General features: G+C 47.1%; 1 protein-coding gene across 1 annotated transcript in view; it reads right to left on the bottom strand.

The window, feature by feature from the left end:
• LOC147718147 (phospholipase A2 inhibitor and Ly6/PLAUR domain-containing protein-like) overlaps positions 1-14,230 on the bottom strand; it is a 38,388-nt gene extending 24,158 nt beyond the window's left edge. The window contains exons 1-3 of the mRNA XM_086919222.1: positions 14,152-14,230; positions 2,241-2,357; positions 1,491-1,646 (exon numbers count right to left, since the gene is read on the bottom strand). Coding sequence (XP_086775348.1) covers positions 1,491-1,646; positions 2,241-2,357; positions 14,152-14,203 — 325 coding nt within the window. The 5' untranslated portion in view covers positions 14,204-14,230. The remainder of the gene's footprint in view (positions 1-1,490; positions 1,647-2,240; positions 2,358-14,151) is intronic.
• Between the last annotated feature and the right edge of the window lie 501 nt (positions 14,231-14,731).

Here is a 14,731-nt window from a genome sequence, read left to right as displayed (position 1 = left end):
TCCTATACTGAGTTTGTTCACAACTATTATATTTTTTTTCTCTTAGATTTTTTAAGTGCCAAATAGAGACTTGTGTTTGAACTATCGAACTTGAACTCTGCGTTCCTAAATTTGTCCCTTCATACTTGTCCTATCAGTGCTCGGATAAAAGGGAGGGTGTCTTGTGTATTGGTTTCATCTTTGCACTGTGTTAAGTTAGCATTTGCTAGTTAGAAATGTAAACGCCATTTTTCCTTTTTTGCTGCCTCTGCACATGACACATTTTTGTTATTACAGCTTTTCGCCTTGTTAGGCATTTTGCTTTACACGAGAATAACATGTTTGCTTATAATATCAGCTTTTCGTGTTAAGGTATGTCTGTACAGTGAGTGCAGAGGCCTTCAAGGTTGTTTCAACAAAACGCTTATTGTTTGGATTGATCAGCGCACAGAGTAGACATAATATGGATGCAGCTGAGGCCAACTTTGGTTTTAAGCGTGATTAATAATGCACTGCGCAAAGCAGGAGACACACACTTGATGAATATCCTTATGAAGAGAGTTGGTGCAGGAGATGATGTGATCTGTTTCTGCAGAACCCAAAGGTATGGGCCCACCCTTTTAATCCCAAAGAGACCTTCTGTAGATATAATATAATATACTAGCTAGGGAGGGTAAACTGAGGTTCTATTTAAACCTTTTTTCCTTTAGCATTTTAACATGCTTTACCCTTTGTATTTTATGGAATAGTAACCATGCTGTTAACCTTGTTCTTTATAATATGTTTGCTTATATTACCTAAGATACAGCATTTGAGAACACTGCATTAGAAATAAACATTTCAAACTCGCACATGTCCTCATTGACTCCTCGTTCTGGATTGATATGTTAGTATAACGAAAGAGTGTTCATGTGTTCCACGTTACCTGAGGTGTTCTAAGTCCATGTTCTGGGTTGTCTAATCATTGGTGGTCGATAAGAACCATAGAGACACTGATAGCTAGTCTGGTAGGGGATTTTGGATACTGAGGTGAGTTTTGGCACATTCTAATTCACTGAGGTGCCAAGTTTCTATGCACAGTTCTATATAGGAGCAGAAATCCCTGCTACAACAGTTTACAGAGTCAAAATCTTTACGGTCCATACACATCTCATCTGTTATAGATATCAGAGTCCCAGACTGTTTGTACCTTACATATACCTCTGTTACTGTGCCTACAATGCACATTCTCACTGCTACATATTTCAGAGTCACAGACTACATGTACCTTGCACATCTCCTGTGATACCGATACCAGAGTCACAGGTTGCACCTACCCTGCACACACCCACTGTTACAAAGGTGGAGGTCACAGATGGCACGTACCCTGAACATCCCTTCTGTTACTGATATTGGAGTCGCAGACTGCACATACCCTACGCATCTCCTGCATTACTGATGTGGGAGTCACAGATTGCATGTACCATGTCCATCCCTGTGTTACAGTTTTCAGAGTCACGAACTGTACATACCCGGCACATCCCCGCTATTGCAAAAATCAGAGTCACAGCACACTCTGCTTGACCATTGAAAGGACACTGAGGTTTTGATGAAGAACTCTCTGCCACAGGCTGCTTTCTGAGAAGGATCCAGACAGTCCTTGAACGCAGTTAGAACAATATCACTCCCTGTTGAAAAAAAATGCATACTTTGATGTAACATAAAACAGATCTGAGCATATGCTGCAGCACATACATGGTCATCTTGAAGGAGTCTGGTGATTTATCAGTGGTGAAAAAGGTATAGCCACTACTTGCTCATCTTTAAAGTGTTAGAGCAAGAGTTCATGTGTTATATCTTTTTTAAAAACATAGGTCTATGTTATTCATCACATGACAATTTTAATTAGACAATACATTTTTCTGAACATTTTATGAATCAGGTGTCACACTTCCCTCCACTCACAATGCTGCTAACTCCATGGCATTCTGCCACTGAGATTTACGTCATGTCCTTTTATATCCATTTCCACAATTCTGCCCTTCCTGAGCTTGTTTTCTTCCATAGATTGTTCGAAAATTATGAGTTTGAAATCAGGCAAGAAAGAGCTCTGTGGAATTTAGACCAGCCAGCACATATTAGCCAAACAGAATTTGGTTCCCTGTGGACACAAGTGTGGGGCATTCTGTAGGTCAAACAGGAAGCTTTCAGGCACCTTCATCAATGGCCACAATGCTTCCAATGGGGTCCCGTGTTACAAATACGTGAAACGTTGCACTCACCCACTGTGGTGTTCTCTAGGCCTACGACGCAGTGATTGAGATCAGGAGGGCACTGTGTGATGATACCCGAGCAGCTGCTGGTGTGGATAGCGAAGCACTGCTCGCATAATAGGCAATCTGCAGGAAAGAGAAATTCACATTGAACAATTGAGCGCTGCGAATCATCTTTCTCTCTGATTGCTGCTATTTCTTTTTAAATATGTTTTATACTTTTAGCCCACTCTGTGTTATGCTTTACTGATGCAAGACAGTACATGACTTTAATTGAAACGGGGGAGAGTTTAAGGGAGAGCTGATTTGCTGGGGCTTTTGAAGTTCACCTTACCTTTTGTTGCCGCTGGAGATTGCACAGCGTTACCTGTGCCCCCCCCCCCCCGGGTCCACCGCAGTCAGGAGCGAAATGTTTGAGTGGAGGGAGGTCACAGGGGAACCCGGCACTCGATTACTACCCACTTCCGGGTTGTGCCATTCGCGGCCGCTCTAGTCTTTGCGTTCCCTTCCCAAGGCGGGCCCTTTAAAGGGAGACTTTGTGGCTAGCGCGCTGGAAATCACATTGAACAATTGAGTGCTACAAGTCATCTTTCTCTCTGATTGCTTCTATTTCTTTTTAAATAATTAATTTTTATACTTTTAGCCCACTCTGTGTTATGCTTTACTGATGCAAGACTGTACATGCATTTAATTGAAACAGGGGTGAGTTTAAGGGAGAGCTGATTTGCTGGGTATTTTGAAGTTCACCTTAACTTGTGTTGCCGCTGGAGATTGCACGGCGTTACCTGTGTTCTCTCCCCAAACATCAGGCAGACAAGTTTGACCTTCTAATGGACCTACAACTGGATGCATATTCCTAACGGAGACATGGCTTACCAACTGTTCTGGGCCTGACTTGGCCAGAGCCCTTCCCACTAACTATGCCATTGTGAGGAAGGACAGAGTAGTCAGGGTGGGAGGCAGGATCGCTACTATCTTTAAAAACACATTTTGCTGCTAATTCGATGCACTCCTGTCTCCAGATTGTGAAGCTGCTGTTTTCAAACTTACGCTGACTCCGCACTTCACCTTTTCTGGTATACTAGTGTACCGTCCCCCAGGGCCGGCAGGCTCATGGGTAACAAAGTTTCCTGATTTTGTTTCCCCTCTGCTGCTTCAAGCAGCTAATTTCACTATCCTTTGAGACCTAAACCTTCTTCTTGAGGACACCAGCTGTAATATTGCCAGCACTTTGGTCTCCGATTTGGCTGCTATGAATATTCTTCTTTTAAATAGTGGGCCACACATAACGCAGGTCATCTTCTTGATCCCTTTTTTCCAACTTATCTTCATTACATTGTAGTATGTCCGTCCCTCTTTGTTGGACGGATCACTTCCTGGTAGGTTTCATTTTTTAAATCCCCCGCCTTGCACTTACCAACTGCAACATTTCTGTTACACCTTCCAGGAATTGGACAAAGCTTGACATGACTAAGTTTAACTCACTGTTATCCTTAAACCCTCCCACCTTCAATAATAATGTTGTCTCTTATCTAGTTGCATATCTAGGATGGATTCTATCAGCCCTTGACATCTGTCTCCCCATCTCTGTTAGAAAGTTTAACAACCACCGCCCCCCGCCCCTTGGTTCTCCGATGAGCTAAAGAAAGAGAAAACTAAATGTAAAAATTTGGAGCGTCGGTGGCGCAAGAACTATACAGCGGAAGCAAAACTGCTCTACAATACTAGCAAATGGGCCTATCACTCCCTTTGATGGGCGCCACAAGCTAACTATGTTTCTGCATCTATTCTACAGGCAAAAAACTGCCCTAAAACCTTGTTCAATATGGTCAAGGACTTATCCGGCTCAACCGCCACACAACCATCTCCCAAACTTAATTCTATACATTGCAAAGATCTCGTGCAATTTTTTGTAAACAAAGTGGAGACTATTTATTCTTCACTGGCTAACTCTAACCCTGCTCATTTGCTTCCTCTCCCAGTATCTGCTGACCGCCCTGATATATTTTCTGAAAATTGCATGGATCCGACAAATGTGCCCACCCTTGAAACTTGGCCCCTCTTGGATATTAATACACTCACACACCATCTTGGTCATATTAAATCAGGATCCCCCTGTGACACACTGCCCATTTCAGTTTTGCAACAAATTGACCCACCTTCTCTCTCTCACGTTCTTCAATTGCTTAAGACTTCTTTAAAGACGTCCACCGTTCCTTTAAGTTGGAAGCACGCAATGGTGGTCCCATTGTTAAAAAAAACTAACGCTGATCCTGCCCTTCTTTCCAATTTTCGCCCTATTTCCCTTTTACCTGCTCTCTCTAAGATTCTTGAGAGACACAATAATGGACACTTATCCAAATTTATTGAGACTAATGGGCGGCTCCACCCTACCCAATCCGGCTTCAGGACCGGTTATTCTACTGAGTCTACTCTGCTAGGAGTTACAGAAGCACTCCGTCATAACATCGATGAGGGAAAGACCATGGCCTTAGTGCTACTTGACCTGAGTGCGGCCTTTGATACAGTCTCTCATACCATACTCATGAAGGCTCTCCAATGCTCGGGTGTCACGGGGACTGCCTTGAGCTGGCTGAGCTCGTTCCTCTCGGACCGCACCCTGCAGGTCTTTTCATCTACCTCCAAATCCAAATCGCATGCCTTGCCCTTCGGAGTCCCCCAGGGCTCAATTTTCAGCCCTCTGCTGTTCAATATTTATATCAGACCACTGGCAGCTCTAGTAGGGGAATCAGGGTTGTCGTTTTTTTCATACGCTGATGACACCCTGATCCTATTCTCTCTGTCAGCCGACAAACAGTCTGAGCCCTCGGCACTTAGTTCCGGCCTCAGTAAAGTTATGGTTTGTATGAACGCCAACTTTTTGAAACTCAATGGCGACAAAACTGAGGTTTTGATCCTTGGCAAGGATCGCCGTCTATGGGGCCCCCAACATTGGCCTCCAGAAATGGGTACACTACCTCAGCCTGCCACTCAGGTACGCAATCTTGGCTTTATTATAGATGACTCTCTTTCCATGTGGCAGCAAGCCACCAAGGTTGCTGCTACCTGTTTTACCATTTTGAAATGGTTAAGGAAGATTGTGTGGATGCTTCCATTTCATACCCAGCGTACCATGGTTCAGGCGCTGTTGACTTCCAGGCTGGACTACGGGAATATCCTTTATCTGGGTGTCACCAAAGAAATAACACGTAAACTGCAGCGAGTACAAAACTCTGCTGCGAGATTACTCTGTTGAGTTCCCAAAACTGTTTCAACGTCCAGGTTATTGTTCGATATCCACTGGCTTTCAGTGGAGAATTGAATCAAGTTCAAGGCCCTCACGTACATGTATTAAGCTTGCTAAGGCCCCCGACTATGTAAAACAGCTGTCTGTTCCCTATGTCCCCTACGGCACTCTCAGATCCTCTACTCAAGAGAAATTCCAAGTCCCAAGAGTGAAACTGTCTCGTATGGGAGGGCGTTATTTCTCTCACCTTGGCCTTACCTTGTGGAATGCACTTCCACTAACCCAACGCCTAGACTTTGACCTTCTGTCTTTCCGCAGATCCCTTATAACGTGGCTTTTCGGCCAATAGTCCCATCCTTCCTCTGTTGTTCTCTGTCGGCGCCGGGAAAACATTTGGGGTAGCTGCGTGCTGTTATATAAACTTAAATAAATTAATAAATAAAAATAAATAGAAAGTTCTGTATAGCACATTGTTTTTTATTTAAAAAACAAACAATACAGGTGTAAAAATGTGTCTGGGTGCATGGAGTAGGGGACATTCACCCTTTGGGTTGAAATTTTGTGAGGATAAGGAGAAGATAAGAAAGTTCTGGTGCACAGTATATTGCGAAAATAAATACAAAACAAATGCACCAGTAACTAGCGGTGAGAGGATGGAAATTGAATGTAGCAGAGAGTACCATTCTTCGGGGCGAAGAAAAGAGATGGAGCGTAAACCCCAAATGGCACATGAGGAAGAGACGAAGACTAGAGACAAGCAAAAACTGAGGCAGAATGAAGAATACAACATAAAGAAAGTGTCAGGCAGATACAGAGAAATGAGTAGGCAGAGGCAGATAGCAAGAGATACAAATACACAGAGACAAAGACAGACAAACTTAGAGACAGGTAAAGACTAGGGATAGAATTACTAACATTTGACTCAACAAAGAGCAGCAACCAAAGTTGATGTGCTGCTTTGGTCCAAGGGACAGAGCAGAAGAGGGCCATATCTACTAAGATATGATTAATGGCGTGTGGAGCACGCAGAGTTCCATTCTGGAATTGGGCAGAGACACATAAACTCTGCAAGATTCCTCTGAGTTCCGCGAGTTGGCAGAATTTGGCACGTTGCACTGCTTGCACTGATTTTTAGCACCAGAGCTTGTTCAGCACTTTAAAATTAGCATGAATGGCACCATGCTGTGCACCAGATGGCGCTGTTTCTTTCTGCTGTTCAAGTAGATTTCCTACTCAAGAGGCAGCTTTCTCAACACCAACGGTTGCGACCTACAGAGACTCCCAACCAGGTGGTGTTTTAGCCTCAGAAATCACGCTAGGGGACACAAGTCTAGCTTGCACTAGAACATTTTAAATTGGCGAAATGCATGTGAAAAAAACTGTGCCACAACTCCACTCTGAATCACAAGTGTATCGCAGAGAAGGCAAAACTCTGCTGGTGGATAGAATTTCTGCCCGCCCTTTGATATGATCTACCCCCCAACCACTTTTGTACATTGGGCTGCATGTGTTTAAGAACCTCAAACGTTCTACCAAAATAAACAGAAAGAAACCTGAAAAGCAACTGAATAAACAAAATGAAATACTATAATTATAAAGTGTTTATGATAGCTTAGAATGATTTCTTAACTAAACAATTAGTGATTGTCTTTTTGCATATTCTGGATTATCATAACCTCATGACAAATTTACAGAACAGAAGAATATGCTATGAATGTGCATTTGATAGAATAACAGTTCACCCCTTGCTGCACTTTCAATAACCCATGTTTCCATGCTGAAATGAAAGGCCTCTCAGCTTTGGAAGAGGCCACGCCTGGACTCGCTACTGGGCGTTTCATTCTAAATAAACAAGAGAAAAACACACTTTAAATCTATTTGTTGTTGCAATGTTTATTTAAAAGCGTTGCAAGAGGGTACATGGCCCACAGAACACCAGCTAGTAAACCTGCCCTTACAGCAGTGAAAGCAGCCCCCACCCTGCAGCCCACTGAAGCACCTGGTAGCCGTCCTGTCCTGTAAGACATAGGATCACGACAGAACTTCAGACCTCTTCTGTGGGTCAGACCTACTCATCAATCAACAGTTGTACAGTCTGTACCTAATCAGCAATGAACCAAATCTAGTTTATCATCCTACTTTTCTAAGTAAACTGTTGGTGTGATGGTAAAACATGTGACACCTAAACTGTAACTTGCTGTTAGAGATATATGCTTTCTGGAGAAGGGATGCCAAAACTGTTTTCAAAATAAAATCCTGATTTAGGCTTTTAATTTTTACATTTTGGTAACATGTCCCATAAAAGTGAATTTGCTGGTCTGGTTTAACAAAAAAAGTTGCCTTGGATGGCAAAAATTGTGAGTATGTTTGGCTTTGAATAGTTTTCACATACTCTTTGAAGGTGAGTTTGGACACAAGCCTTATACATTTTGCAATCAATCAATAAATCTTTATTTGGTTCAAAACGATCCATAAAAGAGTCACACAGATAAAACTAACAAAGAGCCCAATAAAAACATTCCTTATTAAAATTCGTAAAAGTTAGTTAAAGCACATGAACAACGTAAAGGGCTTAATCATGAGTCCCTTGCAACACTTTTGCAGCGCTGTTGCATAACTTTTTTTGATACAGTGGCATTGTTAATAATGTGCCATGTTGCACCCTATTTACAAAGTGCAGATGTATCACTTTGTAAACCTTTGGATACATTATACCTGTGTCAGGAATAATCTATGCATGGTGGGCGTTCAAACTCAAGAAAGCCTCGTAGAAGTGACATTTCACTGCACCACTTCTAGGACGCCACTGCGTCAAAACCTTATGTCTGCCTCACAGCAGGCGTAGGGGTGATGCAGTGAAATACAGATAGGCCTCCCCCATGTTTTGCTGGAGTTCCGTCAAGCTTATGGCACAACTCCAGCATTACGTGGGTTTTGAGTCAACAGATATGTCAGGATTCCTGACGCATCTGTCAATCGTTGCCACATGGATCACCGTACAGTAAATTTGGCTCATCCATGGTGTCGCAAGGAGGACGCACTGAAAAGTGTTGCATCTTCTGTTTCCCCCAGCGATGGAACACTTTTCATACATAAGGCCCTGAATATGCAAAAAAGATAGAGCACAAGATACCAACCTAGGCATCAGCTCAATAGCCAACAAGCATAAAAAGAATCAATCAATCAATCAATCAAAGACATTTATAGAGCGCACTACTTACCCGTAGGGTCTCAAGGCGCTTAGGGGGGGTGCCGTTACTGCTCGAACAGCCAGGTCTTGAGCTTCTTCCTGAAGGAGAGGTGGTCTTGGGTCAGGCGCAGGTCGGCCGGGAGGGAGTTCCAGGTCTTGGCGGCCAGGTAGGAGAAGGACCTTCCTCCTGTTGTCGCTCTCCGGGTGCGTGGGACGGCGGCGAGGGCGTGGCTGGCTGATCGGAGGTGGCGTTTGGGAGCATAGAAGTTGATTCGGTTGTTGAGGTAGCTCGGGCCTTGATCGTGTAGGGCTTTGTGTGCGTGGGTGAGGAGACGGAAGGTGATTCTTTTGTTGACGGGGAGCCAATGCAGGTCTCTCAGGTGTCTGGAGATGTGGCTGTTTCGTGGGATGTCGAGGATGAGTCTGGCTGAGGTGTTCTGGATCCGCTGGAGTCTCTTCTGGAGCTTGGCAGTGGTTCCGGCGTAGAGGGCGTTGCCGTAGTCCAGTCGGCTGGTGACGAGGGCCTGGGTGACGGTCTTCCTGGTCTCCGTGGGGATCCACCAGAAGATCTTCCGTAGCATGCGCAGGATGTTGAAGCACGACGAGGAGACGGCGTTGACTTGTCTGGTCATGGAGAGGGAAGAGTCCAGGATGAAGCCCAGGTTGCGTGCGTGGTTTGTCGGTTTGGTTGCGGTGCCCAGGGCGGGGGGCCACCAGGAGTCGTCCCAGGCTGTGGGCGAGGAGCCCAGGATGAGGACCTCCGTCTTGTCTGAGTTCAGTTTCAGGCGGCTGGTCGTCATCCACTCGGCTACATCCTTCATCCCTTCGTGCAGGTTGGCTCTGGCGGTGGCGGGGTCGTTGGTCAGGGAGAGAATCAGCTGGGTGTCGTCGGCGTAGGAGATTATGTTGAGGTTGTGTTGGCGTGCGATGGCCGCGAGGGGGCTCATGTAGACGTTGAAGAGGGTAGGGCTCAGCGAGGATCCTTGAGGGACGCCGCAGATGACTTCGGTGGCCTCTGACTTGTACGGTGGTAGGCGGACTCTCTGTGTTCTTCCGTCGAGGAAGGAGACGATCCATTCCAGTGCCTTCTCCTGGATTCCGACGTTGCTGAGGCGCTGCACTAGGGTGCGGTGGCAGACAGTTTCAAAGGCCGCGGAGAGGTCTAGGAGGATGAGGGCCACTGTTTCTCCGTTGTCCATCAGGGCTCGGATGTCGTCGGTGGCGGCGATGAGGGCGGTCTCGGTGCTGTGGTTGGCTCGGAAGCCGGACTGTGAGGGGTCGAGGGATCCGTTTGTCTCGAGGAAGGCGGCCAGCTGTTTGTTGACGGTCTTCTCGATGACTTTGGCTGGAAACTGAAGTAGCGAGATGGGGCGGTAATTCTTGAGTTCGGTGGGGTCTGCTGTAGGTTTCTTGAGTAGAGAGCTGAGTTCGGCGTGCTTCCAGCTCTCGGGGAAGGTGGCGGTGTCGAAGGAGGTATTGATAATGTCCCGCAGGTGGGGTGCGATGACAGCGTCGGCCTTGTAGAAGACGTGGTGGGGGCAGGGGTCGGTCGGAGATCCGGAGTGGACGGAGTTCATCATGCGGACGGTGTCTTCGGTGCTGATCGGAGTCCAGGCTCTGAGGGTGGTGGTGGGCGGCGTTGCTGTGGTCGTGGCGTGCGTCGGTTGAGTGCTGAAGCTGTTGTGTATGTCCGCGATCTTGTTGTGGAAGTAGGAGGCGAGGGAGTTGCAGAGGTCTTGCGAAGGGGTGATGTCGTTGTTTCCGGCATTGGGGTTGGAGAGCTCTTTCACGATGTTGAAGAGTTCCTTGCAGTTGTGTGCGTTGTTGTCCAGCCGGTCCTTGAATGCAGTTTTCTTGGCGGCGCGGATCAGTTGGTGGTGCTTCCGGGTGGCGAGTTTGAGTGTGGTCATGTTGTCCGGTGTAGGTTCCTTTCTCCAGACTTTCTCGAGGGCTCGGCAGTTCTTCTTGGAGCTCTTGAGTTCGTCGGTGAACCATGGGGCTTTCTTGCTGCCGGGTCTGCTGGGCGGGGTCCTCAGAGGGGCGAGTTCGTCCGCGCAGTTGCTGATCCACTTCGTGAGGTTGTCGGCGGCCTGGCTGGGGTTCGCTGAGCTGGCAGGAGGGTGCTGGCTCAGGGAAGCGGCGAGCTGGTCGACTGTGATCTTGTTCCAGCTTCTACGGGCAGCCTGTTGCTGGTGGTGGTGGATCGTCGTTCTTCTGAAGGTGAAGTGGACACAGCTGTGGTCCGTCCAGTGGAGTTCTGTGGCGTGGCTGAAGGCGATTTCTTTGCTGGATGAGAAGACGGCGTCGAGTGTGTGTCCGGCGAGGTGGGTGGGGGTGCTCACCAGTTGCTTGAGTTCAAGGTTGGCGAGGTTGTCGAGCAGGGTGCTGGTGTTGCTGTCGTTGTTGTTCTCCAGGTGGAAGTTGAGGTCTCCCAGGAGGATGTAGTCAGCGGAGGGGAGGGCATGCGGGCTGACGAAGTCGGCGATGTCCTCGCTGAATTGAGTGCGTGGTCCCGGGGGTCGGTAGATCAGGGTGCCTCTGAGGGTGGTCTTCGGGTCGGTGTGGATCTGGAAATACAGGTGTTCGGCGGTGGTTAGGGTGTTGTCGGTGCTAGTCGTGATACGGATGGTGTTCCTGTGGATGATGGCGATGCCTCCTCCCATCTGGTTTGCGGTGCAGTCCCTCCGGGTGATCTTGTAGCCCTCTGGGATGGCGATAGCGATGTCGGGCGCTGAAGAGGCATTCATCCAGGTCTCCGTGAGGAAGGCAACGTCAGGGGCTGTGGTGTCTAGGAGGTTCCAGAGTTCGATGGCGTGTCTGTGGACGGAGCAGGTGTTGAGCAGGATGCACTTGAGGATGTTGCTGCTGGTGTTCGGCTTGGCAGGTGCTGGTGCCGGGCAGGTCCGGATGCAGGTGAACTTGCAGGCGTGGCAGCTGAAGGGTCCGTGGGAGCGTCGTGGGGTGGCTCGGTAGCATCCTGGGATTCGGCCGGTGTTGAGTGCGTTGAGGGTGGCGGCGGTGTACGTCAGGCGGGTCGGCCGGGGTCCTCGTGGGCCAGGGGTCCTGGCACTGGGCGCGGTCCAGGCGCGGATGGGCGTAGACGGGCTTACCTTTGGCGCGCCTTCGGCGCACAATCGGCGCGCCCGCTGCACGGGACCGCTGCGCGTGACCGCTGCGCGTTCGCACGGTCGCCATATATGGCGAAGTGCGCGGGGGGGCGGAGCAGCTACGAGGCGGGAGCGGGGAGGGTACAGAAGGCAAAAAGGGGCGGGGTTAGCGGCGGTGGCGGGAAGCGGGGAGCGGGGAGGGAGGACGAAGGGGCCAAAAAAACAAGCAATACAGAAGGCAAAAACAAATTACAGGGAAACAGGCAACACTAAATACAGTTCTAAACAGCAATGACGACGGGGGCAGGTCAGGCGGGCACGGACCACGCCGCTTGAAGGCAGGGGGCGTGGTCACGCGGCGGCAGCTTGGGCAGCGAGGCAGAAGGCGGGGAAGACATACGCAGCAGCTGGTGGCCATGCGGCGCGGGGGTGTCCTAGAACTAGGTCACACTCACCTGCGTCGCACGGTCGCCATATATGGCGAAGTGCGCGGGGGGCGGAGCAGCTGGGAGGCGGGAGCGGGGAGGGTACAGAAGGCCAAAAGGGACGGGGTTAGCGGCGGTGGCGGGAAGCGGGGAGCGGGGAGGGAGGACGAAGGGGCCTAAAAAAACAAGCAATACAGAAGGCAAAAACAAATAACAGGGAAACAGGCAACACTAAATACAGTTCTAAACAGCAATGACGACAGGGCAGGTCAGGCGGGCACGGACCACGCCGCTTGAAGGCAGGGAGCGTGGTCAAAGAGTCCAAGGATGTATAATTCTGGGTATTGGAACAAATTATGTTTCAAACTTCATGAGAGTAACTGGGCCATCGTAGAGAGTAGCTTTGTTATTTGAAGAGCCAAACTCAGGAACACAATTTCACCAACTCACTACTGGGCTAATTGAGACAAAAGGATGTATTTTACCAGAAACACACTGAGTCAAACTGATGCAGATTCGGTGTGGAAAAGCCTGACAATTGTAATTCTTTTCCATTCAACGTTATCAGCAATGGCTGACTGGTTATACCGCTTAAAATGTGACCCACCCTAGCATAGAACTACCTGGGACAGATGGAGACGTTACTGATTCATATACGCCTGACAGAGGACTGTGGAAACAGTTGTTTGCACCTGTGTCTTGACCCTGAGGGGATAGTGATCCTATCCCTTGGCTAGTTGCTAGATAATAAAAGCTCCTGAAGAAGCTGTGGTCACCAGATGAGAACTAGTTCACCAGTGGATAGTAGATAATGTTTTTTCTCATGAACATACATAAGCATGTATAGCTTCTGATGTCAAATTGGAATGTAAAAACTGATTTCTCTGAATCATATGAATGTCACATGTTCATACCAGTATTGTTGGAAACGTTTGTCAATTTGTGTACATTAGAAATCTACACAAATGCAGCTACTATGTTTAATGTCTTAATAAATCAGGCTCACTGTTTTAAAATGAAAAGCTAATGGAAGGTATACAAAAATGAAATAAAGACAAACTGGTTGTTTATTCCAAGACAGCAGTGTGGAAATGCAGCATCTCACTTGTTTTGACCATTTACTAATCACTTTAGGTCCATTCTAAAAGTTAAAATACCCAACAATTTACGCTGAGCATACTGTCCTTCCTAAGTACAGCATGTTTACTCTGCTTCTAAGAGTGCACTGTAAAAGAGCATGATGCAGGAATAAGTTGTTGTGAAACTTCAGGATCTGTTGTGTCTCTGCTGGCAGCAGCCATCCTCCATCTTACAGTCAACTTTCATGCAAAACTGTGTTAGTGATCATCTAATGGTCACCATGGCAACTGGTTCCCAGAAAGGGATTGTGATCATTCTTCCATTGCACCTATTGCAATGTTTAGGATCGTAAATGAAAACACAATCCAAATTGTGTTAATGATGATTTACATTCATTAACAGTGCTCAGTTCTATGAGGTCACTAGACTCTAATGTCACATAGAGATACAGGAATAGTCCCCGGGTACAGTTACTGCAACTCAAAGTCTCAGCAAGGTGTAACCGGGCAGAACCTCTGTAAAGTGGGACATCCTTTGAGGACTACAAGTCATTGAGACAAGGTTGAGTCATAACCTACTCCAGAGTGCATCAAGGGTGAGCCTAGAGAACATAAACATTTAAGTTTGGAGACATCCATTGCAATTAAAGAGTATTTAAAACTGAGCTAAAGAAGACAAATACAGGGAAATACAGGGGGGAAGAGGAAATGGAAATAATGTGATAGTAGTAAGATTTAGCTTGAACCATTTCACTTGACAGCAGTTTTCTGGAGAGAGGAAAGCCCTGTCCTGAGCACTACCTTCTTCATTTCAATATGCACCTTTGCGCGTTGACACACTTCAATAATACAGAAGGTTATGGCCATCTTACCCCCAGTGATCAGTGCCTGGAGCATGACGACAACTGCAAGTATGGTCCTCATGGTGCTAGGAGAGTAAGGAGTAGGGTGATGGAGTCTTTGTGCCTGATCACCTTCCTGTGTCTTTTGTACGTCTCATGCCCTGGGCATGTCTTTTATACTGTCACAGAAGAGGTGGGGAACAGGATACCTGAGCTCTGTACACAGGAAAAAACTTAATGTGGCTAAAATTTTCATTTGTGACTGCCTTGTAAACGGATGCACTTAGAGATATACTAAAAAAATCTCATGATATGATGTAATGTGAATTTTTTTCATACCAAATTGTAACGAAGCCACAATAAAAATGTGTGCAAGAACCATAATTATGGGCAACATTCATTGTCATCCTAGGGTATGGACCCAGGGACGGAATTGGCTGCATAGGATAATGACCTCATCTCTGACAGTTTTCCTCTGACACATTTTGAATGGTCAATGAAGCTGAAATTTATCAGAGAAAATTCCAAGAGAATAAGCAAAACATGAAGATTTTGTAGTGGTAAATACTGCATCCACATGATTTCCCACATAGCCAGGGCCAATCCTACT

Source organism: Lissotriton vulgaris, chromosome 4_2, assembly GCF_964263255.1.
Source record: "Lissotriton vulgaris chromosome 4_2, aLisVul1.2, whole genome shotgun sequence".
In the NCBI taxonomy this organism is placed as follows: domain Eukaryota; kingdom Metazoa; phylum Chordata; class Amphibia; order Caudata; family Salamandridae; genus Lissotriton; species Lissotriton vulgaris.
The sequence above is the reverse complement of the archived record's forward strand: the minus strand, read 5'-3'. Positions and strand labels throughout refer to the sequence as shown.